Consider the following 24,862-nt stretch of genomic DNA (forward strand, 5'->3'; position numbering starts at 1 on the left):
AGCAGAAAGCTTAACAAAATGTAAACGAAGTGACCCGGTAATGCCCCAAAACAACAGAAATTGACCTCTATGTGGCCAAAACCAGGAAGTGACCCAGAAATGCCTAAATATAAATGGGAAGTGACCAACAATCAGGAAATGATGCAAAAAGGCCCCAAGATCATCACAAAATGATCCAAAATGTCCAGGAACTGACCTTGAATGCCTCCAAATCATCAGAAATTGATAAAAATCAACAGTGAGTGACCTAGAAGTACCAAAAACTAACAGGAAGTGATCCAAACATTTCCCAAAATAAATGGGTCATGAACAACAAACAGGAAATGTTACAAAAATGCCCTAAAATCAACAGGAAGTGACTTAGAAATGCCCCAAAACAAATGGAAAACGACCAACAAGCAGGAAATGATGCAAAAATGCCCTAAAATGAGCAGGAAGCTACCCAAAATGTACATGAAGTGACCTGGGAAGGCCCCAAATCAACAGACATGACCCAGAAATGCCCCAAACTAAATGGGAAGTTGCCAACAATCAGGAAATGATGCAAAAATGCTGAAAAATCAACAGGAAATGATCCAAAATGTCCATGAAGTCACCTGGGAACGCCCCAAAATCATCAGAAAGTCACGCAAAATCAACAAGCAGTGACCCAAAATCAACAGGAAGTCACCTAGAAATGCCCCAAAATAAACGGGAAACGACCAACAAGCAGAAAATTATTCAAAAATGCCCTAAAATGAGCAGGAAGCTACCCAAAATGTACATGAAGTGACCTGGGAAGGCCCCAAATCAACAGGCATGACCCAGAAATGCCCCAAAATAAATGGGAAGTGGCCAACAATCAGGAAATGATGCAAAAATGCCGAAAAATCAACAGGAAATGATCCAAAATGTCCATGAAGTCACCTGGGAACGCCCCAAAATCATCAGAAAATGATCCAAAATCAACAGGAAGTGACCCGGAAATGGCCCAAAATAAACAGGAACAAGCAGAAAGTGATGCAAAAATGCCTATAAATCAACAGAAAATGATCTGAAATGACCTCGGAATACCCTAAAATCATCAGAAAGTGATCCAAAATCAACAGGAAGTGACCAGGAAATGGCCCAAAATAAACAAGAACGAGCAGAAAGTGATGCAAAAATGCCCAAAAATCAACAGAAAATGATCTGAAATGACCTCGGAATGCCCCAAAATCACCAGAAAGTGACCCAAAATCAACAGGAACGGACCCAGAAATGCCCCAAAATAAGTGGGAACTGACAAACAAGGAGGAAATGATGCAAAAATGCCCTAAAATTAACGCAAGTGACCCAAAATCTAAAGGAAGTGACCGAGAAATGCCCCAAAATAAACGGGAAACGACCTATAAGCAGGAAATGATGGAAAAATGTCCTAAAATTGTTAGGAAGCTACCCAAAATGTACATGAAGTGACCTGGGAAGGCCCCAAATCAACAGACATGACCCAAAAATGCCCCAAAATAAATGGGAAGTGGCCAACAATCAGGAAACGATACAAAAATGCCCCCAAAAATCAACAAAAAAATGATGCATAATGTACAGGGGAAGACTCTGGAACACCCCAAGACAAAGGATAAACAGTAAATATTCACTTTTTCTTTTCCTGTTTTTGCATATTTTTAAGATATAGATATCATTAAAAATACAGTAATTATTCTCAGATTTTCGAAATTTTTGCAGACAATTTTTGCAGTTTATCAGTTTTTACGAAGCAAAATACCGACAGTACTTAGGATCAGTGTTGTTAATCTTACTGAAAAAAAGTAATGAATTATAGTTACAAATTACTTCTCCCAAAAAGTAATTGCGTTAGTAACTCAATTACCTGAATGTAAGAGTAATTAGTTACTTGGCAAAGTAATTGGTGATAATTACTTCTTTTTTTTCCCTCAAAAAAAAAAAACATTGGCCACATTATGTGAAGTTTTTTGTGAAGGTATTTGGTAAAACTGGCCCGAGCCCAATTCTTTACCCTAATTTACCCTTTACCCTGAATCAACTGTTAAAAGTTGTTAAAATTGCTCCCATTATTGGATTAGTTCCCTTCTCTCTACTTTCGACATATGAAAGTTTTAAAACTGTTTCATCATTTAAAGATAGATTCAAGTCAAGATTTTGCCGATTTAGAAGTATTTTAGATAAAATGTTACTTGGGTTCGCTGGGAAGGTTCTCTTCAACAGAGCCGTCCTAAAAAGTACTGCTTTAAGATGGCGCTGTCTACTAACGCATTTAGTGCTATGTCTGTCATTTTGCATCTAGTTATATCTATATACAGTACATATGATATCTACCATGTCTACCATATCTACCATAACATGCGGGCGTAGTTTGTAGGCTATCGGCTACAACATGTATTATTGGAGCTACCTAGCATCGCGTTTGCTCGGCGTCACAACTTTCTAGCCTCTTCCCCACTCCTGCTCTGCTCTGTCGTCTCGGTGAGTCCGTCTCCCTCAGACTTTTCGACCAATATAGTAACGCATAGTAACGCATGCCTTTCCATCCTCAGTAACGGTAACGGCGTTGCCAAGATGAGAAAAGTAATTAATTAGATTACCCACTACTGAAAAAAATAACGCCGTTAGTAACGCCGTTATATTGTAACGCCGTTATTAACAACACTGCTTAGGATACATGTGATCTACTTTCACGGGCCACTTAAAATGATGCGCCGTGCCAGATCTGGCCCACGGGCCGCCAGTTTGACACTTCTGACTCACAGGAGTAGGAAAACTAAATAAATCCGTCAAGGTGGCCCTTCCCGCAAATTGGCCGGTATCAAGCGCGTTAAAAAATATTTCAAAAATCAAGTGCCGGCTGTGCGACGTGTAAAGTGCAAAGTGTATGATGGCTTCAAATGAAAACTTCCCTGCTGGGCCCCATCAAGAGCAGACGCTGTGCCCGCGTGGCTTGTTTGTGGAGACAAATTGGACCCCGGAACAAAGGGGACGGAGGGAGGGCTCTACATGAGAGGGTTTGGCGCCGGGGAGCGCGGCGGAATGAATTCCAAACCGAAACTGGCGATGTTGACGGACGGCGGGGGGTTCGCGAGGTGCCGCGTGCCAGAGCTTCCATCTGTTTTTTATCGTAGGGAGACTGACCTCAGATGACAATGGGGGGCGCTAAAGTCAAGGACGCTTGCGTCGTTAGCGTCTCATTCGGGGATTGTGGTTGAGTTGAGGCAGTTTTCGACAAGATTAGCTGCTGACCACAAATACCGTATAGGTCGCTCTGGCAGGTAGGTTGCGTCCCTAGTTTGCGGTTTAAAAAAAAGTAGGTGTTTTAAAGGGTATGACAACACCTGAGGAAATGCTAATATTCCATCATTTATCCATCAACGCATGCCTTTTGAATTCATATCATGCCACTTCGTGTAATTACACACATCGCAACACCAAGAAAATGATAGAAATTAGGTCGATTGTCAAGCTAAAAGGACCCGCCCACGAGATGCCGGAAATCTAGCATATTATGTGCGTGACGTCACTATAGGGAAACAACCGGCTCAGTGCTTAGTACTGAATGGCGGCGATGATGGCGGACAATTTGGATTCTATTTGCAGCGACGAATCCGACGTAACGAACATTCTTGTAATGGTGACGAGGAGAGTTATGAACCTTTCTTTGGTGTTTTGGGTTATCAATTTGAGCCCAAACGAAAGCCAATGCAGCCTAATGAAAGGATCATTGAGAGGAGCAATCACACTGATGAAACACCGGCAACATCGTGTGGGAAACACCGAATAATTTGTTTTGCATTTCTTTTTGTGAAGGTGATACACCGTGACCGCAAAATAAAGTAATGTATAGAATAATTATCATTTAATATGCTGTCATCGATTTCGCTCTGCCAACCGACACAAATATGAATGGGATTAGAGGATTTGTTCTATATATTTTACAAGAGGTAATTTATACAGTCCTATATCCAATGCGTGATATGTTTTTTTATTATAAAAGAGTACTCACTCTGGCCATTTCCCTCCTTTGCTTTGCCTGGGATGGTGAGGTGGTCTCATCAGAGCCAGTCATCGTCCTCTTTCACCTCTATCATCTGCTTTTAGCAGCAATTTTTTAGCAAAACCTGATTTCATTTGCCCATAGTTCGTATAGCTTTCAGGTGTAAAATGCGCACCACACAAAACCGTGACGGAGGCTGGGTCTGCAAAATTAGCCCTCTTAGCATGGACGAACTTTACTCATTGTCTGCGTAGTCCAGCTCTTTTTCTCGCGTTCGGGAACTCATCGGTACTACATTGCGACAAATGGCTATTTGTAAACCACATAGCATGACTGGTTTGAACCATTTTAGCAATTTTTTGATAAAACACGAACGCAACTCTCTCGTCGATAAACAGCGATGGCGCCTGCCTCGACCTTTTGTTTCCTTGTTATGACGTCTCCGCCCCATTCGGCTGTTTCCGGAACACTTTCGGAAATGTTCGTCATTTTCGATCTATTTTCGATAATTGCTCATTAATGTGATTGATTTTTTTGTTAACTTTATCAGTATTTGTTATCTTGGCACATAACGGTTCTATTGATGTCTCACACCCCCTTTGCGTTTTCATACCCTTTAAGTTCACCCCGGTATAGGTAGCACCACAACATAGGAGATATTTCTGGACAATTTTCAACACCAATATGCTTCGAATCAACAAGAAGTGACTGGAAATGCCACGAAATCATCAGGGAGTGATCAAATAAAAGGAAATGCCCCCAAAATGTATAGGAAGTGATCCAAAATCAACACAAAGCGGTCAATAACGGTCTCAAAACCAACAGAAAGTGACCCAAATTCAATAGGAAGTGACCCGAAATGCCCCAAAATCAGCAGGAAGTGACCAGCAAGCATCCCATAACTGACATGAAGTGACCCAAAATCAATGGGAAGTGACCAATGACAATAAAATAATTTCTGAATGCCCCAAAATTTACAGGTAGTGACTAGGGTTGTTCCGATCATGTTTTTTTGCTACCGATCCGATCCCGATCGTTTTAGTTTGAGTATCTGCCGATCCCGATATTTCCCGATCTGATTGCTTTTTTTTTTGCGCCCGATTCAATTCCAATCATTCCCGATCATTTTTCCCGATCATATACATTTTGGCAATGCATTAAGAAAAAAAATGAATAAAACTCGGACGAATATATACATTCAACATACAGTACATAAGTACTGTATTTGTTTATTATGACTATAAATCCTCAAGATGGCATTTACATTATTAACATTCTTTCTGTGAGAGGGATCCACGGATAGAAAGACTTGTAATTCTTAAAGGATAAATGTGACTTTGTATATTGTGACTAAATATTGCCATTTAGTGTATTTGTTGAGCTTTCAGTAAATTATACTGTAGCCATTTAACTTCTTCCCAAATGCATGATGGGAAGTGCAACCATGACTGTGCGTAGTGGTACCAATTGATATATCTTCTCTGTGTTGGGAAGTAACATAAGGTCTTAAGAAAAAGAACATTTGCTACCTTGTTTCCCCACATTGCTTCCCACAATATTTCTAATCGTAGGGAGGGGGATTGTAAGGCTTTAGCCAATTAAAAAAAAAGGCTCCAAAGGCTGCCAAAATTCACTCTACTCATTTTACGCTGCCATTTAGCTCTATATATAAGTAAAACGGCGCCATTACAGCTTCAACGTGACAATGCGTGAGTGGATGGTGCTGTGCATGCGTTAATTGCGTTAAATATTTTAACGTGATAAATTTTTAAAAAAATTAACGGGATAAATTTGATAACCCTACCTTAAGCCTAAACTAAAGACTCTGGATGAGTGTAACATATTATGTCTGTAACGTTAAATACAATTAGAAAACGATTTAATAAAAAAAAAAAAAAAAAATTAAAAAAAGGCATTTCCGATATTTTTTCGCCGATTCCGATTCTTTGAAAATGACGAGATGGGACCCGATCCATCCCGATCGATTGTGACATCTCTAGTAGTGACCCAAAATCAACAAGTGTTTCATAAGTACACGAATATTATTTATTCAAAAGACCCATTTAAAAGAAACCAAATCAACAGGAAGTGACCCAGAATGAACAGGAAGTGACCAGTAAGTGCCCCAAAATCAAAGGCAATAGAGTGGAAATGCCCCGAAATCAGCATGAAATCAACAATGAATAGAAAATGATCCCAGATTGCCCCAAAATCAACAGGAAGTGATCCAAACCCAACAAAAAGACGGCCAAAATTAATGGGAAGTGACCAATGAGAATAAAATGATTTCTGAATGCCCCAAAATGAACAGGCAGTGACCCAAAAGCAACAGGAAGTGTTTCATAAGTTCGCGAATATTATTTATTCAAAAGACCCATTCATTTAAAAGACCCCAAATCAACAGGAAGTGACCCGGAATGAACAGGAAGTGACCAGTAAGTGCCCCAAAATCAACAGGAAGTGACCCAAAATCAAAAGGCAGTAAAGTGGAAATGCCCCAAAATCAGCATGAAGTCACCCATGAACAGAAAATGATCCAAGATTGCCCTAAAATCATCAGGAAGTGACCCAAAATCAACAGGAAGTGACCCAGAAATGCCCCCAAATAAATGTGGCATTACCCATGAACAGGAAATGACCTTGGAATTGCCCAAAAACTGATAGGAAATGACCCAAAATCAACAGGAAGTGACCCAGAATCAACACGAAGCGACCCGGAAATGCCCCAGAATCAACGTGAAGTACCAATGAACAGGAAATGACCCTAGAATTGCCCCAAAAAGAATAGGGAGTGACCCCAAATCAAGAGGAAGTGATCCAAAAATGAGATATTTTATCATGTGAAAACTCATGTAAAAATGTGAAAATTATCGTGCAAAAACGTGATAATTATCATTTAATATTGTGATAATTATGTAAAAAAAAAAAAACGTGAAATTTATCTAACGTGAAGTTTATCACGTTTTTACGTGATAGTTTTAAGTTTTTACGTGGTAAACATACTCTTTCTATATAATTTTCAAGTTTTTAATGTGATAATTATCATGTTTTTACATGCTAGTTATCACCTTTTAGGATAAGAATTTTCACATGATAATTATGACTTGATTGATATCACTTTTTTATGTTTGACTGATGTTTGATGATTTTCATGTTTGTACTGTACGAGTTTTCACGCATCACATGATAAATATTTTTACCAGATAAATTTCACGTTTTTACAAAATTATCATGTTTTTACTTGAAAGTTCTCACATTTTTACATGACAATCCGCATATTTTCTAATGATAATTTTCGAGTTTTGTTTTTGTTTTGGTTAACATAATTATGACTTTTTTTCTTGATTGATATCTTTTTTACGTTTGATTGATGATGTTGGATGATTTTCATGTTTGTACATGAGTTTTCACGCCATAACATGATAAAAGTTTTTACCTGATAAATTTCACGTTTTTTTTTTACAAAATTATCATGTTTTTACATGAAAGTTTTCATTTTTTACATGAGAATCATATTTTTACATAATTAGCATGTTTTTATATGTCACGTTTTTGCATAATTTTCACCTGCATACGTGCGTTTTCACATGATAGATATCACGTTTTTACCTGTTACGTAAATTTCTCATATGTAAATTGTAATGTAAAGTGTAAATTTATCATCATCATATTATTGACATTTATCATCTTGTTTACGTGATATTTTTCAGTTTTACATGACAATCAGCATATTTTCAAATTATAATTATCATGTTTTTACATGATAATTTTCGAGTTTTGTTTTTGTTTTGTTTTACATGATAATTATGCCTTTTTTTCTTGATTGATATCATTTTTTTTACGTTTGATGATGTTGGATGATTTTCATGTTTGTACATGAGTTTTCACGCCATCACATGATAAATATTTTTACCTGATAAATTCCACGTTTTTTTCAAAATGATCATGTTTTTACATGAAAGTTTTCACATTTTTACATGAGAATCATATTTTTACATAATGAGCATGTTTTTATATAAGTTATCACGTTTTTGCATAATTTTCACCTGCATACGTGTTTTCACATGATAGATATCACGTTTTTACCTGTTATGTAAATTTCTCATATGTAAATTGTAATGTAAAATGTAAATTTATCATCATCACATTATTGACATTTATCATCTTGTTTACATGATATTTTTCAGTTTTACATGACAATCAGCATATTTTCAAATAATTATCATGTTTTTACATGATAATTTTTTAGTTGTTTTGTTTTTGTTTTGTTTTACATGATAATAATGACTTTTTTTCCTGATTGATATCATGAATTTACATGGTGAAAATATGTAAACATGTGATACTGGACTTGTACTGGCCCATTGAAGATTTCTTTTCTAATATTGCAGAATAAATTTGACTCACTATCTCCTACCAGGTGGTTGTTCACACCAAGGCCGGCCAGCGACTCTACCGGATCTCGCCGTGGGCAAAATATGTCACCAAGGAGGAGAATAAAGTCATTTACGACTGGACTCACTGGGACCCCCCTCATCCCTACATTGTAAGCGCATTTTCACCCTTATGCTGTCAGTTGAAATGAGTTTATCATGAGTAAACTTCCAATCCGTTTGAAGTGGGGGGATGGCTCCCATCCGTTCCTGGGTCACTTCCTGTTAATTTTGGGAAATTTACTCTATGTCCCAGTATTCAGTAACCAAACTTCAACAGGAAGTGACCCGTTCTATATGTTGATATTGGATTACCGAACAGGAAGTGACCCAGGAAGGTAAAAAAAAAAAAAAAAAAAAAAAAAACCCAACAGCATTTCTGGTCACTTTCTACTGATTTTAGGGCAGTTACCGGTCACTTCCTGTTGATATCGGGACATTTACGGGTCATTTCATGTTAATATTGGGTTACTGAACAGGAAATGGCCTGGGAAGGTCCCAAAATTGTTATAAGTGGCTCAAAAAGACGGCATTTCTGGGTCACTTCCTGTTAATTTTGGGACATTTTTGGGTCACTTCCTGTTCAGTGGCTCAATATTAACTCATTTGCACCAAAAACGTATAAATACGTTCTATTTTTAATGGTTTCAGCATCCCTAAGACGTATTTATACATCTTTTTTTATCCTATTATTTTTTACAAGAGACATCTCTGGGTTCTGATGCAATTTAGCTCCAAAGCACAAAGCTGAAAATCCATTTTAAAGCAATAAAACTGGCCACTGGAGAGGACAGTAGCGTATTTGGTAAGACCCGCAACCCGATTCAGCGGCAACGAACGGCTGGGGCGCCGGCGGAAGACGACCGAATGGCGTCCAGGATGCCAGGCAGTGGACAACCGAGCAGACCCCGCAGAGACTCAAAAAAATCCATCTTTATGAGACAGGCGGCTATGAGGGAAAAGTTTATTCTGCTGTCGCGGCCACAACAGCGTCATCTCTCAGTTAGTTATGTGTAAATAAATTGTTACTTTGCTATCAAAAGCCCTATTAGTCTTGTTGTTCATGTTATTTGGTAGAACGAAAACATTATTCAGATATTTGGGATGTCACATAAGCGAAAAATAGCTGTGTTAAAGTCAAAGTTATGTTTGAAATGTATGCTTTCACAAAAAGCTCAATTTCTGTTTTTTCTTCAGAAATTGGAAAATTGCTGAATGCCATTTTCTAATGCAGATTTCTAAAGAATGCAAAAAGATATGAACTAACTTTTTTTTCTGCTGAAAGAAGAGAGTCTAATATTTCTCTTTGGGGTGCTCCATGTTTATTTAGCAATAGAACAGAATTTTCTGTGGGCCTTACAAAATCAGTCAAAATCCAGTAAAACTGCCGGGAGCAAATGGGGTTGCACTGGTGAATATGGCTGGAAGTGAATGAGTTAAGAGGAAGTGACCCCTTTTATATGTTGAAATTGGGTTGCTGAACAGGAAGTGACCCGTAAATGTCACAAAATTAACAGTCAGTGACCCAGAAATGCCGTTGTTTTTGGATGACATCATTTTGGGACCTTCCCGGGTCACTTCCTGTTGATATTGGGTAACTGAACAGTAAATGATATATAAGATCTATACATATATATGTTCAGTGCCTTGCTAAAGTATTCGGCCCCCTTGAATCTTGCAAACTTTCGCCACATTTCAGGCTTCAAACATAACGATATGAAATTTAATTTTTTTGTCAAGAATCAACAACAAGTGGGACACAATTGTGAAGTGGAACAACATTTATTGGATAATTTAAACTTTTTTAACAAATAAAAAACTGAAAAGTGGGGCATGCAATATTATTCGGCCCCTTTACTTTCAGTGCAGCAAACTCACTCCAGAAGTTCAGTGAGGATCTCTGAATGATCCAATGTTGTCCTAAATGACCGATGATGATAAATAGAATCCACCCGTGTGTAATCAAGTCTCCGTATAAATACACCTGCTCTGTGATAGTCTCAGGGTTCTGTTTAAAGTGCAGAGAGCATTATGAAAACCAAGGAACACACCAGGCAGGTCCGAGATACTGTTGTGGAGAAGTTTAAAGCCGGATTTGGATACAAAAAAATTTCCCAAGCTTTAAACATCTCAAGGAGCACTGTGCAAGCCATCATATTGAAATGGAAGGAGCATCAGACCACTGCAAATCTACCAAGCCCCGGCCGTCCTTCCAAACTTTCCTCTCAAACAAGGACAAAACTGATCAGAGATGCAGCCAAGGAGCCCACGATCACTCTGGATGAACTGCAGAGATCTACAGCTGAGGTGGGAGAGTCTGTCCATAGGACAACAATCAGTCGTACACTGCACAAATCTGGCCTTTATGGAAGAGTGGCAAGAAGAAAGCCATTTCTCAAAGATATCCATAAAAAGTCTCGTTTAAAGTTTGCCACAAGCCACCTGGGAGACACACCAAACATGTGGAAGAAGGTGCTCTGGTCAGATGAAACCAAAATTGAACTTTTTGGCCACAATGCAAAACGATATGTTTGGCGTAAAAGCAACACAGCTCATCACCCCGAACACACCATCCCCACTGTCAAACATGGTGGTGGCAGCATCATGGTTTGGGCCTGCTTTTCTTCAGCAGGGACAGGGAAGATGGTTAAAATTGACGGGAAGATGGATGCAGCCAAATACAGGAACATTCTGGAAGAAAACCTGTTGGTATCCGCACAAGACCTGAGACTGGGACGGAGATTTATCTTCCAACAGGACGATGATCCAAAACGTAAAGCCAAATCTACAATGGAATGGTTCAAAAATAAACGTATCCAGGTGTTAGAATGGCCAAGTCAAAGTCCAGACCTGAATCCAATGGAGAATCTGTGGAAAGAGCTGAAGACTGCTGTTCACAAACACTCTCCATCCAACCTCACTGAGCTCGAGCTGTTTTGCAAGGAAGAATGGGCAAGAATGTCAGTCTCTCGATGTGCAAAACTGATTGAAACATACCCCAAGCGACTTGCAGCGGTAATTGGAGCAAAAGGTGGCGCTACAAAGTATTAACGCAAGTGGGCTGAATAATATTGCACGCCCCACTTTTCAGTTTTTTATTTGTTAAAAAAGTTTAAATTATCCAATAAATGTTGTTCCACTTCACGATTGTGTCCCACTTGTTGTTGATTCTTGACAAAAAATTCAAATTTTAGATCTTTATGTTTGTACATATACAGTGCCTTGCCAAAGTATTCGGCCCCCTTGAACCTTGCAACCTTTCGCCACATTTCAGGCTTCAAACATTGTACTGTACTGTTTATTATGACAATAAATCCTCAAGATGGCATTTCATTATTAACATTCTTTCTGTGAGAGGGATCCACAGATAGAAAGACTTGACTTTGTATATTGTGACTAAATATTGCCATCTAGTTTATTTGTTGAGCTTGCAGTAAATGATACTGTGGCCGTGCCCAAATGCATGATGGTAGGTGGAACCATGACTGTGCGTAGTGCTACCAATTGATATATTTTCTCTGCGTTGGGAAATAACATAAGGTGTTAAGAAAAAGATCGATTTCTACCTTGCTTCCCCACATTGCTTCCCATGATAGTTCTAATCGTAGGGAGAGGGATTGTAAGGCTTTAGCCAATTAAAAAAAGGCTCCAAAGGCTGCCAAAATTCACTCTACTCATTTTACACTGCCTTTTATCTCTATATATAGGTAAAACAGCGCCATTACAGATTGAGCGCGACAATGCGTGAGTGGGTCGTGCAGCGCATGCATTAATTGCGTTCAATATTTTAACGTGATACATTTTTTTAGAAAATTAATTACCGCCATTATCGGGATGCATTTGATAACCCTACCTTAAGCCTAAACTAAAGACTCTGGATGAATGTAACATATTATGTCTGTAACGTTAAATACAATTAGAAAACGATTTAGTTAAAAAACATATATACTGTATATTAAAAAAAGGCATGGCCGATATTTTTTTGCCGATTCCGATACTTTGAAAATGACGTAATCAGACCCGATCGATTGGGTGTAGCGTAGATTTTCGACGTATTATTACAAAATGAAAATCGGAATATGACTTTTTTCCTCTTCATAATATGACCATATTATAATAAAATAACAGTATTACAACTTCTTTCTCTTGGCATTACAACGTATGACTCTAAGCACGTAACATTATGACTTCCATCTTGTAATATTACACAAAATTCCATAATATTACAACTTTAATCTCGTCATATTACACCGTATGACTATATTCTCATAATATGAGGAGATTAAAATGAATATTACAATTTTGTATTTGACTTTACTCACGTAGTATACTCTGTCATAAATATGCACGTTCACTTTAAAATATATTAATATTCTATGACATTCAAATCTGAATGGTAGCACCAAACAGCACCAAACAACTGAAAGGTTTTTTTTTTCTTTTGTCTGATCATTATTTTCTGTTTACTCTCCAGCATATTCACCCACGGCCTATGAAACCCATGCACCTGAGGATCTACGAAGCCCACGTTGGCATCGCCTCGCCCGAGGGAAAGATTGCGTCGTACACCAACTTTACTCGCAACGTGCTGCCTCGTATAAAAGACTTGGGTAAGACGTGCCCGCCCATTCACAAAATAGCACAACCGCTTATTACCACCTCTGCGCCTTTGTGAATTCAGGCGTTAAAAATCTCTGTCTTAATTTGTTGCAAGACGGAATAAACACGTCGTCGTTAAACTGTTCGGCATTCGCGTCCCGCAGCGACGTCTGAACTCGAAGGCACCCGTTGACATTTTGCCTCATCATAGTGAAGGAATTTGGCGCCCCAGCCAAGCCGCCGGAACAGCGACAGATGAACCAGATGGCGTTCCGCTGGCGTGGCCCCAGCAAGTCGGCAGGGAGGGCCAAATGCCGCGCGTTCACTCCGGTGTTAACCCTTTGTACTGACACCATTTTGAACTGTTTGACGAAGGCTCACGAAAAACAGGTTGACAATTTTATCCAAAAAACAAGGCAAAACAGATGACGGAGAGGCAATGTTGGATCTAAGGTCTGCAAAACAACGGACATATCGGAATGTATCGGAAGCGACTGTTGTTCGCTAAATGTTCAGTCTTTTTGTAAACTACGGCGGAAGGCGTGCCTGGGTGTTGTCTTGGGATCATCCTTCTGTGGCAGGTTTAAGGCGGTCAAGTTTGTGTGTCATCTTTCGTGGCTGGGACGTGGTTGCCACGGCAACTGAGGCATGTTGTGACATCGAAGGCGCAGCGCTATCAATTTGTTGCCTCGGTAGGGGGAGAGTGTCCTGACCCACCGAAGAGCCGTTGACGTCCTTTCCTTCGCTTATCAGGCGAGGGCTGATAAGGTGATCCACTTTACTGTGTCAAAGGGCACGGAGTGACGTCCCCTCAAACTATGGTTAAATGCTTAACTATAATGAATGTGTTAGACTAAACAATTACAGTGGGGCAAATAAGTATTTAGTCAACCACTAATTGTGCAAGTTCTCCCACTTGAAAAGATTAGCGAGGCCTGTAATTGTCATCATCGGTAAACCTCAACCATGAGAGACAGAATGTGGAATAAAAAACAGAAAATCACATTTTAAAGAATTGATTTGCAAATCATGGTGGAAAAATAAGTATTTGGTCAATACCAAAAGTTCATTTCAATACTTTGTTATGTACCCTTTGTTGGCAATAACGGAGGCCAAACGTTTTCTGTAACTCTTCACAAGCTTTTCAGACACTGTTGCTGGTATTTTGGCCCATTCCTCCATGCAGATCTCCTCTAGAGCAGTGATGTTTTGGGGCTGTCGTTGGGCAACACGGACTTTCAACTCCCTTCAATGATTTTTGATGGGGTTGAGATCTGGAGACTGGCTAGGCCACTCCAGGACCTTGAAATGCTTCTTACGAAGCCACTCCTTTGTTGCCCTGGCTGTGTGTTTGGGATCATTGTCATGCTGAAAGACCCAGCCACATCTCATCTTCAATGCCCTTGCTGATGGAAGGAGATTTTCACTCAAAATCTCTCGATACATGGCCCCATTCATTCTTTCCTTTACACAGATTAGGCGTCCTGGTCCCTTTGCAGAAAAACAGACCCAAAGCATTATGTTTCCACCCCCATGCTTCACAGTGGGTATGGTGCAATTCAGTATTCTTTCTCGTCCAGGAGAACCTGTGTTTCTACCAAAAAGTTCTATTTTGGTTTCATCTGACCATAACACATTCTCCCAGTCTCTTCTGGATCATCCAAATGCTCTCTAGTGAACCGCAGACGGGCCTGGACGTGTACTTTCTTCAGCAGGGGGACACGTCTGGCAGTGCAGGATTTGAGTCCTTGGCGGCGCATTGTGTTACTGATAGTAGCCTTTATTACTGTGGTCCCAGCTCTCTGTAGGTCATTCACTAGGTCCCCCCATGTGGTTCTTGGATTTTTGCTCACCGTTCTTGTTATCATTTTGACGCCACAGGGTGAGATCTTGCATGGAGCCCCAGATCGAAGGAGCTTATCAGTGGTCTTGTACAGTTGTGGTCAAAAGTTTACATACACTTGTGAAGAACATAATGTCATGTCTCTCTTGAGTTACCAGTTATTTCTACAACTCTGATTTTTCTCTGATAGAAAGAATAGACCAGATACTTCTTTGTCACAAAAACATTCTTGAAGTTTGGTTCTTTTATGACTTTATTATGAGTGAACAGAAAAAAGTGGTCAAATCCGCTGGGTCAAAAATATACATACAGCAGCGCTAATATTTGGTAACATGTCCCTTTGGCCATTTTCACTTCAGTGAGGCGCTTTTGGTAGCCATCCCCCAGCTTCTGGCAAGCTTCTGGTTGAATCTTTGACCACTCCTCTTGACAGAATTGGTGCAGTTCAGTAAAATTTGATGGCTTTCAGACATGGGCTTGTTTCTTCAGCATTGTCCACAAGTTTTCAATGGCGTTTAAGTCAGGACTTTGGGAAGGCCATTTGAAAACATTAATTCTAGCCTGATTTAGCCATTCCATTACCACTTTTGATGTGTGTTTGGGGTCATTGTCCTGTTGGAACACCCAGCTGTGCCCAAGACCCAATCTTCGGACTGTTGACGTTAGGTTATCTTGAAGAATTTGAAGGTAATCCGCCTTCTTCATTATCCCATTTACTGTCTGTAAAGCACCAGTTCCATTGGCAGCAAAACAGCCCCACAGCATAATACTACCACCACCGTGCTTGACGGTAGGCATGGTGTACTTGGGGTTAAAGGCCTCACCTTTTCTCTTCCAAACATATTGCTGTGCATTGTGGCCAAACAGCTCGATTTTTGTTTCGTCCGACCACAGAACTTTTCTCCAGAAGGTCTTATCTTTGTCCATGTGATCAGCAGCAAACTTCAGTCGAGCCTTAAGGTGCCGCTTTTGGAGCAAGGGCTTCCTTCTTGCACGGCAGCCTCTCAGTCCATGGAAATGCAAAACACGCTTGACTGTGGACACTGACGCCTGTGTTCCAGCAGCTTCTAATTCTTGGCAGATCTGCTTTTTGGTGATTCTCTGTTGAATCTTCACTCTCCGGACCAATTTTCTCTCAGCAGCAGGTGATAGCTTGCGTTTTCTTCCTGATCGTGGCAGTGACAAAACAGTGCCATGCACTTTATACTACAAACAATTGTTTGCACTGTTGCTCTTGGGACCTGCAGCTGCTTTGAAATGGCTCCAAGTGACTTTCCTGACTTGTTCAAGTCAATGATACGCTTTTTCAGATCCATGTTTGTATATTTTTGACCCAGCAGATTTGATCACTTTTTCTGTTAACCCATAATAAAGTCATAAAAGAACCAAACTTCATGAATGTTTTTTGTGACAAAGAAGTATCTGTTCCAATCACTCTATCGGAGAAAAATCAGAGTTGTAGAAATAACTGGAAACTCAAGAGAGCCATGACATTATGTTCTTCACAAGTATGTAAACTTTTGACCACACTGTATGTCTTCCATTTTCTAATAATCGCTTCCACGGTTGATTATTTTTTACACCAAGTGTTTTACCTATTGCAGATTCAGTCTTCCCAGCCTGGTGCAGGTCTACAATTTTGTCTCTGGTGTCCTTTGACAGCTCTTTGGTCTTGGCCATCGCGGAGTTTTGAGTGTGACTGACTGAGGTTGTGGACAGGTGTCTTTTGACCGATAATGAGTCTAAACGGGTGCCATTAATACAGGTAACGAGTGGAGCCTCGTTAGAAGTTAGACCTCTTTGACAGCCAGAAATCTTGCTTGTTTGTCGGTGACCCAATACTTATTTTTCACTCTAATTTGGAAATAAATTCTTTAAAAATCAATCAATGTTTTTCCCCACATTCTTACTCTCACGGTTGAGGTTTACCCATGTTGACAATTACAGGCCTCTCTAATCTTTTCACGTAGGAGAACTTGCACAATTGGTGGTTGACTAAATACTTATTTGCCCCACTGTATATGGTGCCTACGAGAAAGGTAACTATTCCCTTCATTAGCCATCTGGAACATCTTTATGTTGGCGCCCGCTTGTGGAATTCAACTGGGTCGAAGCTCTGGCTGCAGCTATCCATTATTTAATTCATTCATTTTCTATGCCGCTTATCCTCACGAGGGTGGCAGAGGTGCTGGCGCCTATCCGAGCTAACTACGGGCTGTAGGCGGGTGTGCAGCCTGAATTGGTTGCCAGCGATTCCACCCTCGACACGACGACAATGGGGGGCAATACTGAAATGTTTACGGAATGCATGTTGCGTTGCGACGATTGAGCGACCGCTTAAAAAAAATGCCTCAACAGCGAAAGCGCATTCAGACTTCATCCAGTCCATAATGGTCACTGGGATTCCTGAAAAATAAACTAGGGCTGTCAAACGATTAAAATTTTTAATCGAGTTAATGACTACATTTTAAAAATTAATCGTAATTAATCGCAATTCAAACCATCTATAAAATATGCCATATTTTTCTGTAAATATATATTCTGTAAAATAATTTGTTGGAATGGAAAGATAAGACACAAGATGGATATATATACATTCAACATACGGTACATAAGGACTGTAGTGGGCATTTCACTCTACTGTCATTTAAAACTGTCTATGCTGTCCTCACTTCCAAAGCTAGACAGCTAGTGAACGACGCCTTAATAATCAGACTTCTTTCTTTTTCATCTGATTTATTAATAAAATGGCCTCAAACCACTGTCCTCTTTAGACCGTAATGAAACTACAAAAAAAAAAGTACACAAGCATTGCATTAGCAACAACGTTAGCTTAGCACGCTATACAGGTTCACTAAACATAAACAAAAAGCGTCTCATACAAAAAAATATAACATTTCGCTTACTAACATAATATGTACATTCTTTACAACCACCATACTTACGGACAAATCTTGTCCAAGGATCATATAAGCACAACATTACAACGTAGGCGTCAGCCCGAGACCTCGTGCAGCCATATTGAACTGGCAAGAAAGCAATAAAACATGTCGCAAAGCGACCACAAGAGTTCACTGTTAGACAGTACAAAAAACCTTGCTGTAAAACTTACCAAAAGGCAGAATACTGTCTGAGCGGGACATGTGCGTTAATTGCGTCAAATATTTTAACGTGATTAATTTTAAAAAATTAATTACCGCGCGTTAACGCGATAATTTTGACAGCCCTAAAATAAATAACTAGGAGTGGGAACCTCTTGGTACCTCACGATACGATACGATTTGCGATACAAATCTCACGATAACGATGATCTGACGATATGGCGATATGACGATTATCGTTATAAGCAGGGGCTTGCCTCCGACATTTTGAGAAGTGATTATCTCGTGTCCGCCGCAAATAGAGTGGTTAGCCATCGGTACGCAAAAGCGTATGGAAGCCGTTGAGGGCCAGCGCGTTTGTATACGTCCAGTCCGCATGCGCGCATGCGGACCACTTATGTGCACCCCTGGTTATAAGTTATTCTACAAACAACTAATAAAAAACAAGGGTCTGCTCTGAATTGAAATGAGTTTATCACTTGTAGACGTCCAATCCGTTTGAAGTGGGAAGGGGTGGCAGCGAATGTTCGCTGCCACCCCTTCCCACTTCAAACGGATTGGACGTCTATGGCCGTCAGTGGCAGCCAATGCCAGGCAATGAGGTCATTTTGGGCCATTTGAGGTCATTTACCTGTTGATTTTTAGTTACTTCCTGTTGATTTTGGGGTATTTTATGGGTCACTTCCTGTTTATTTTGAGTTACAGACAGCACTTGACCTGGGAATCGCCCAAATGAAAAGGCAGCGACTCAAACTCAACAGGAAATGACCTGTAAATGCCCTAAAATGAACAGCAAGTGACCTGTAAATGCCCTGAAAATCAGACCGAATGACTGTGAATGCTCTGGTTTTGAATGACCGAACGTTTCCCAGTCTAAAATGGATTGGGCGTCGAGCACCGTCAATGGCAGCCTAAAATTGTATTTATTTTTAAAATTCCCTTCTGTTCAAAATTACCCCCCCCCCCCCCCCCCCCCAAAAAAAAAAAAAAAAAAATTGAGATTTTAAGCTTTCCAGTGATGTATCACACATGCAAAACGGACAATTTTGAAATTTGGCCAAATTGGATGTCTCAGAGCGGAACCTCAAGTCACCCATTTAAAACTCGCATGTGATACAATAATACTGTTCAAACCACAAGGACCCTCGGATTACTTTTCTGTGTCTAAACAGCTGTAGTGGACAGATTAAAAAAAAAAAGTGAGTTGGAAAATTTGATTTGAAATATTTGTGCTGTTTGTAGGTTACAACTGCATTCAAATGATGGCCATTATGGAGCACGCCTATTACGCAAGCTTTGGCTATCAGGTGACCAGCTTCTTTGCTGCTTCCAGGTATGGAAATGTACATTGAATGAGAATATTTCACTGCCATTGACGTAAAATAGATGTTCAACCCTTTTGAGGTGGGAGGGTTAGCTTCCCACCAACAACTATATACCAGGGCTGTCAAACGATTAAAATTTTTAATCGAGTTAATCACCAGTGTTGTTAATCTTACTGAAAAAAAGTAATTAATTATAGTTACAAATTACTTCTCCCAAAAAGTAATTGCGTTAGTAACTTAATTACCTGAATGTAAGAGTAATTAGTTACTTGGCAAAGTAATTGGTGATAATTACTTTTTTTTTTTTTTTTTTTTTTTTTTTTTTTTTCCCCTCAAAAAAAAAAAAAAACATTGGCCACACTATGTGAAGTTTTTTGTGGAGGTATTTGGTACAATTGGCCCGAGCCCAATTCTTTACCCTAATTTACCCTTTACCCTGAATCAACTGTTAAAAGTTGTTAAAATTGCTCCCATTATTGCATTAGTTCCCTTCGCTCTACTTTCGACATATGAAAGTTTTAAAACTGTTTCATCATTTAAAGATATTCAAGTCAAGATTTTGCCGATTTAGAAGTATTTAAGATAAAAAGTTACTTAGGTTCGCTAGGAAGGTTCTCTACAACAGAGCCGTCCTAAAAAGCCTACTGCTTTAAGATGGCGGCTGTCTACTAACGCATTTAGTGCCATGTCTGTCATTTTGCATCTAGTTATATCTATATCTAGTACATGTGATATCTACCATATCTACCATAACATGCGGGCGTAGTTTGTCGGCTATCGGCTACAACATGTATTATTGGAGCTACCTAGCATCGCGTTTGCTCGGTGTCACAACTTTCTTGCCTCCTCCCCACTCCTGCTCTGCTCTGTCGTCTCGGTGAGTCCGTCTCCCTCAGACTTTTCGACCAATATAGTAACGCATAGTAACGCATGCCTTTCTGTCCTCAGTAACGGTAACGGCGTTGCCAAGATGAGAAAAGTAATTAATTAGATTACCCACTACTGAAAAAAATAACGCCGTTAGTAACGCCGTTATATTGTAACGCCGTTATTAACAACACTGTTAATCACAGCTTTAAAAATTAATTAATTGCAATTCAAACCATCTCTAAAATATGACATATTTTTCTGTGAATTATTGTTGGAATGGAAATATAAGACAGATATACAGGGTGACCCAAAAAAAAACGGGCCCCAACTGTAATTAGGCCCCGTTTCTTAGTGTTTTGTCCGAATGAAATGAAACTTTGGTCATAACTAGTTTATTATATTCAAAACATCACATCAAAACACTAGGGTCTTTGGCCTTTTTTCCTCCGTTCTACAGCATATGTTCTAGATGGGCTCCATTTAGCTCCATGCATTTCTTGAGGCGCTACTTCATTGGGTCTGGAGGACCCCCAGAAGACATTTGTCTTAAAGTTCGCCTTTCCATCAAGATGGAAGTGGGCTTCATCTAATGAAGTAGCCACCAAGCCCCTGCACTCTCCTAAGTTCACGGTGTGGGCTGCAATCTTGGCCAGAGGCATCATTGGACCAATCTTCATCGAAGAATCTGGCGCAGCAGTGACAGTCACCAAGGAGCGGTATGTGGAGGTCCTCAAAACCTTCAAGAATGAGCTCCAGACCATCTACCCATCGCTCATGAGCAAGTTCTGGTTCCAGCAAGACGGAGCAAGTTCTCACACCTCAAACCTGTCCCGAGATTGGCTGAAAGAGAACTTCGGAGGCCGAGTGATCAGTCTCAAGACTGATTTTGAATGGGCACCCCATAGCCCGGACCTAAGCCCCCCAGATTTTGTTCTTTGGGGCTATTTTAAGGACAGAGTCTACGCAGGGAAACCCAGAACCATCACGGAACTCAAGAAAGCCATCAGAGAGATGAGAGCCATTACCAATTCAGTCTGTAAGAACGTCATGGACAACTTCGTGCTGCGCCTCAAGAAATGCATGGAGCTAAATGGAGGCCATCTGATGTTTTGAATATAATAAACTAGTTATGACCAAAGTTTCATTTCATTCGGACAAAACACTAAGAAACGGGGCCTAATTAGAGTTGGGGCCCGTTTTTTTTTTTGGGTCACCCTGTATATACATTCAACATACTGTACATAAGTACTGTATTTGTTTATCATAACAATAAATCCACAAGACAGCATTAACAATAACATTTTTTCTGTGAAAGGGATCCACGGATAGAAAGACTTGTCATTCTTAAAAGATAAATGTGAGTACAAGTTATAGTAATTTTGATAGTTTGTATACTGTGACTAAATATTGCCATCTAGTGTATTTGTTGAGCTAAACTTAATGTTTGAATAGAGTATTATTTTGCATAGCTATTTTGATTGGGAATGCCAGATCTCTTTGCTTTGAGCGCTTTTCTTTTTGTGAACATTATTTTATTTTTGAGAGATAGGAATATTATTTTTCCTGTGCTTTCACTAAATGATACTGTAGCGACTTAAATGTTCTTAACTGTCCAAATGCATGATGGGAATTTGAGCAACCACGAGACACCGGGGTTGCTGCAAAGGATATATCTTCTCTGCGTTGAGTACAATACATGGTGTTAAGAAAAAGATCATCTCCAGCTATTCTTCCCCATGTCGCTTGCCACAATAGTTATAACAATTGTGGAAGAGATGCCACCGCATATTCCATTGAAGCAGTACTTCTCAAATAGTGGGGCGCGCCCCCCCAGGGGGGCCCAGAGCGATGCCAGGGGTGGCGCATGTGACCTCGGGGAACATGCTTTTTTTTTCTCTTTTTTTTTTGCCATACTAGAATAAAGTGTACTTGCGCATCCACTCAGTGGGTGGCAGTGGCGCTCTCATTTTCAAAGTGTGCGCAGTATTTTTGAAGTAAGCAAGAGCACGCAGACGAGAGATATGAAGAGCTGTGCGCCGTTTTCGAAAGCCGTTTTCCGGCCGGACTCACGCAGCGACCCACTGTCTTCTCTGGTTCTCACGTGTCCGCACGAGACGTGCTATTTTCGGCTTGGGATCGTCACGACGACCGCCGTCACCTACGGTTCTCCCTCGGCCGCCGAGAATGCTCTTTTTCCGGGCCGTTTGCCTTTTGGCTTTGACATTTAATACAGTGGTAGGTGAGGAAAGACCACTGTTTACTGTGTCTCAAAATGATTATAGCAGACAGCCGGAAGCCAAATCAATTAAGACGCCACTTAAAGACGTTAGACCCCAATCTCATTGATAAGACGCTTGGTTGTTTTTCAGCGAAAACGTGCCGAATATTGCCAATAATCGTCCCGCTTTGTCAGTGTTATATAAGTAAACCAGTGAGCACTTTTAGCATGCTCAGTGGAAAATAACCCCACACTATTGCAAACTGGAGGTGATACTGTGAGCAGCGAAAATAAAAACTGTCCTTTTGTCCAAATACACTCTTATTTTTTTCCCCCCCTTCTATTCAGTTTTGTTTTTTTTGGCATTTGGCATTTTTTGGCATATTGTCCTCATGAGTTGCTTATGTTTCTAATCAATTTGAATTTGTTATTATTTACTGATTTTATTTTTGATGATCAAATGTTAAAAATCTACCTTGAGTGTATTTTTACAGTTTGGATGTGACTTTTTTTTTTTTTTTTTTTTTTTCAATTCAGGCAAATTGATGCGCGTTGTCTTTTCTGTTACAAACAAAACAGTGTTGATAAAGTTATACTTTATAAGTTGATCTCTGTTATTTTCTCTAATAGAAAAAAATGACAATTTGAGGCAGAGGCGTACTTATAATAGTAATATTATAGACAAATTATACTATTTACAGTGGCGGCAGAGTTTGGGGGGGCGCGAAACATTTACATCTTCCTTGGGGGGTCGTAACAGAAAATAACTGAGAAGCACTGCATTAAAGGGATCCTCTGTTTTTAAGACAAGTAATTCTTAAAAGATACATGCTAGTATGAGTTATAATAATTTGATATGAAAACCCCTTTTAATGTTTTTGTTTTAATAAAGTTTGTAAAATTATTTTAAGTGATAGGTCGCTATTCTTGTTACGTCGCAGTGCGTGACGTCTCTGGTCCCGTTGCCGAAATTCCAGCGTGTCACTCGTTAGCTTTCCCAACATATTGTCAGTTCTACCCTTCCTATTTGAACTAGATCTGAAAAGTGAAGAGCAGGACAGCACTGTCGGTCGTTCACAAGACGAGCTTCAGGGAAAAATGCGTGCAGCAAATACCTGATAAGACAAAAGTTGGGCAAAACTGGTGATGCGAGAGAGTCCTGTTGGGAGCGAGAGTGTATGCTCTCCGGTTTTATTAGCAGATATTCAAGGTAAGCATATTGCGTTTTCAAACTTATCCCAAAATAATTATGTAGATTGTTAGCATCCAGAGCTGTCGTGTGCTTACAGTACAGGCCAAAGAGCACACCTTGTGTGATCCATGTCTTGTACATTGTAACGCGTGGTAGCTAGGATATGTATATAAAAGTACCAAAAAGGGGAGAAGCTTCCACTTATGCACATTTATTCACAAAAAAATATTTCCACCTTGACCACTCTTTACTCGGGAGCACAGCAGTATGCAAACACGCGTTCCCTGACGAACTCCCAACATTGTTGTAAGGTCCACGTCAGAGTCCCTGTCGTCACAGTAGCTTGACATAGTGCTTTAATTATTTAGTATGATTTGGGGAAAGTTCCCACGAAGAATAGTCAACAAAAAGATGGCAATAGTAATCCAAATCTGCGTTTTTTACCCACTCGAAGATCCAGGAATTAGACCGATACCATGGCAATGTCGCAGCCGCGATCAGACCGTCGATTCCACAAAATAGACTGATCCGAAAAGCCGCTGTGGGACCGACGAATCAAAAAAATGGACAGATCCGAAACCAATATTGCAGACGCGGTGGGACCGTCGGATTCAGAAAATAGACGAATCCCTTACTTGACTGAGGATCCAGGAAAAATGTTCGGGTGCTAGTTGTAGACTAGAGAAGACTGAGGAAGCTTCCACTTATGCACATTTATTCAGTTAAAAATAATAATTACACCTTGACCATTCACTTCACTCCCCTTGTTTCCATTTGACTGGAAATTGCATCCAAAAGCAGCACATCGTGGCATTTTACTTCACGAGTTTAGGCAGCGATAAGCAATTGTTGAACACGCTACACATTTGGAAATATACCAATGACGTCATCAATGCGAGCCCACAAACCATGGCGCCAACTAACGGTCAAAATATGGACTAAATATTATAAAATATTGCCATTGATTTAACATTTTATGTGTTTCTAACAACATATTTTAGTACAAGAGAACAATTGTGGTTTATTAGAGCCTACAAATATTTAAGATAGAGGATCACTTTAAATAGCGCGGCTCCAATAAATGCCTGCGTTACCACTTCGCCCTTTCGAATAATTGGCGGTGCTATGGACGGGCGAGTCATGTTGGCTCGTTGTCGTCGGTTGGCTCGGTTCGTCCGATTTCCTCCTGAGGAAAATGTCGGCGTTCATATAAACACCGCGAGGCGTTGAATGGCGTTTTGTGGGTACTTTTATTAACAAAACAAAAGCATGTGGGGGATGCAGCACTTGAGCCTA

At 40.0% G+C, this 24,862-nt stretch overlaps 1 protein-coding gene across 1 annotated transcript in view; it reads left to right on the forward strand.

The window, feature by feature from the left end:
• The window catches only part of gbe1b (glucan (1,4-alpha-), branching enzyme 1b), a 227,469-nt gene that overhangs the window by 54,744 nt on the left and 147,863 nt on the right, over window positions 1–24,862 (forward strand). The window contains exons 4-6 of the mRNA XM_057838476.1: window positions 8,406–8,531; window positions 12,893–13,028; window positions 19,204–19,294. Of these exons, the coding sequence (XP_057694459.1) occupies window positions 8,406–8,531; window positions 12,893–13,028; window positions 19,204–19,294 (353 nt within the window). The remainder of the gene's footprint in view (window positions 1–8,405; window positions 8,532–12,892; window positions 13,029–19,203; window positions 19,295–24,862) is intronic.

Source organism: Corythoichthys intestinalis, chromosome 6 (assembly GCF_030265065.1).
Source record: "Corythoichthys intestinalis isolate RoL2023-P3 chromosome 6, ASM3026506v1, whole genome shotgun sequence".
NCBI lineage: Eukaryota > Metazoa > Chordata > Actinopteri > Syngnathiformes > Syngnathidae > Corythoichthys > Corythoichthys intestinalis.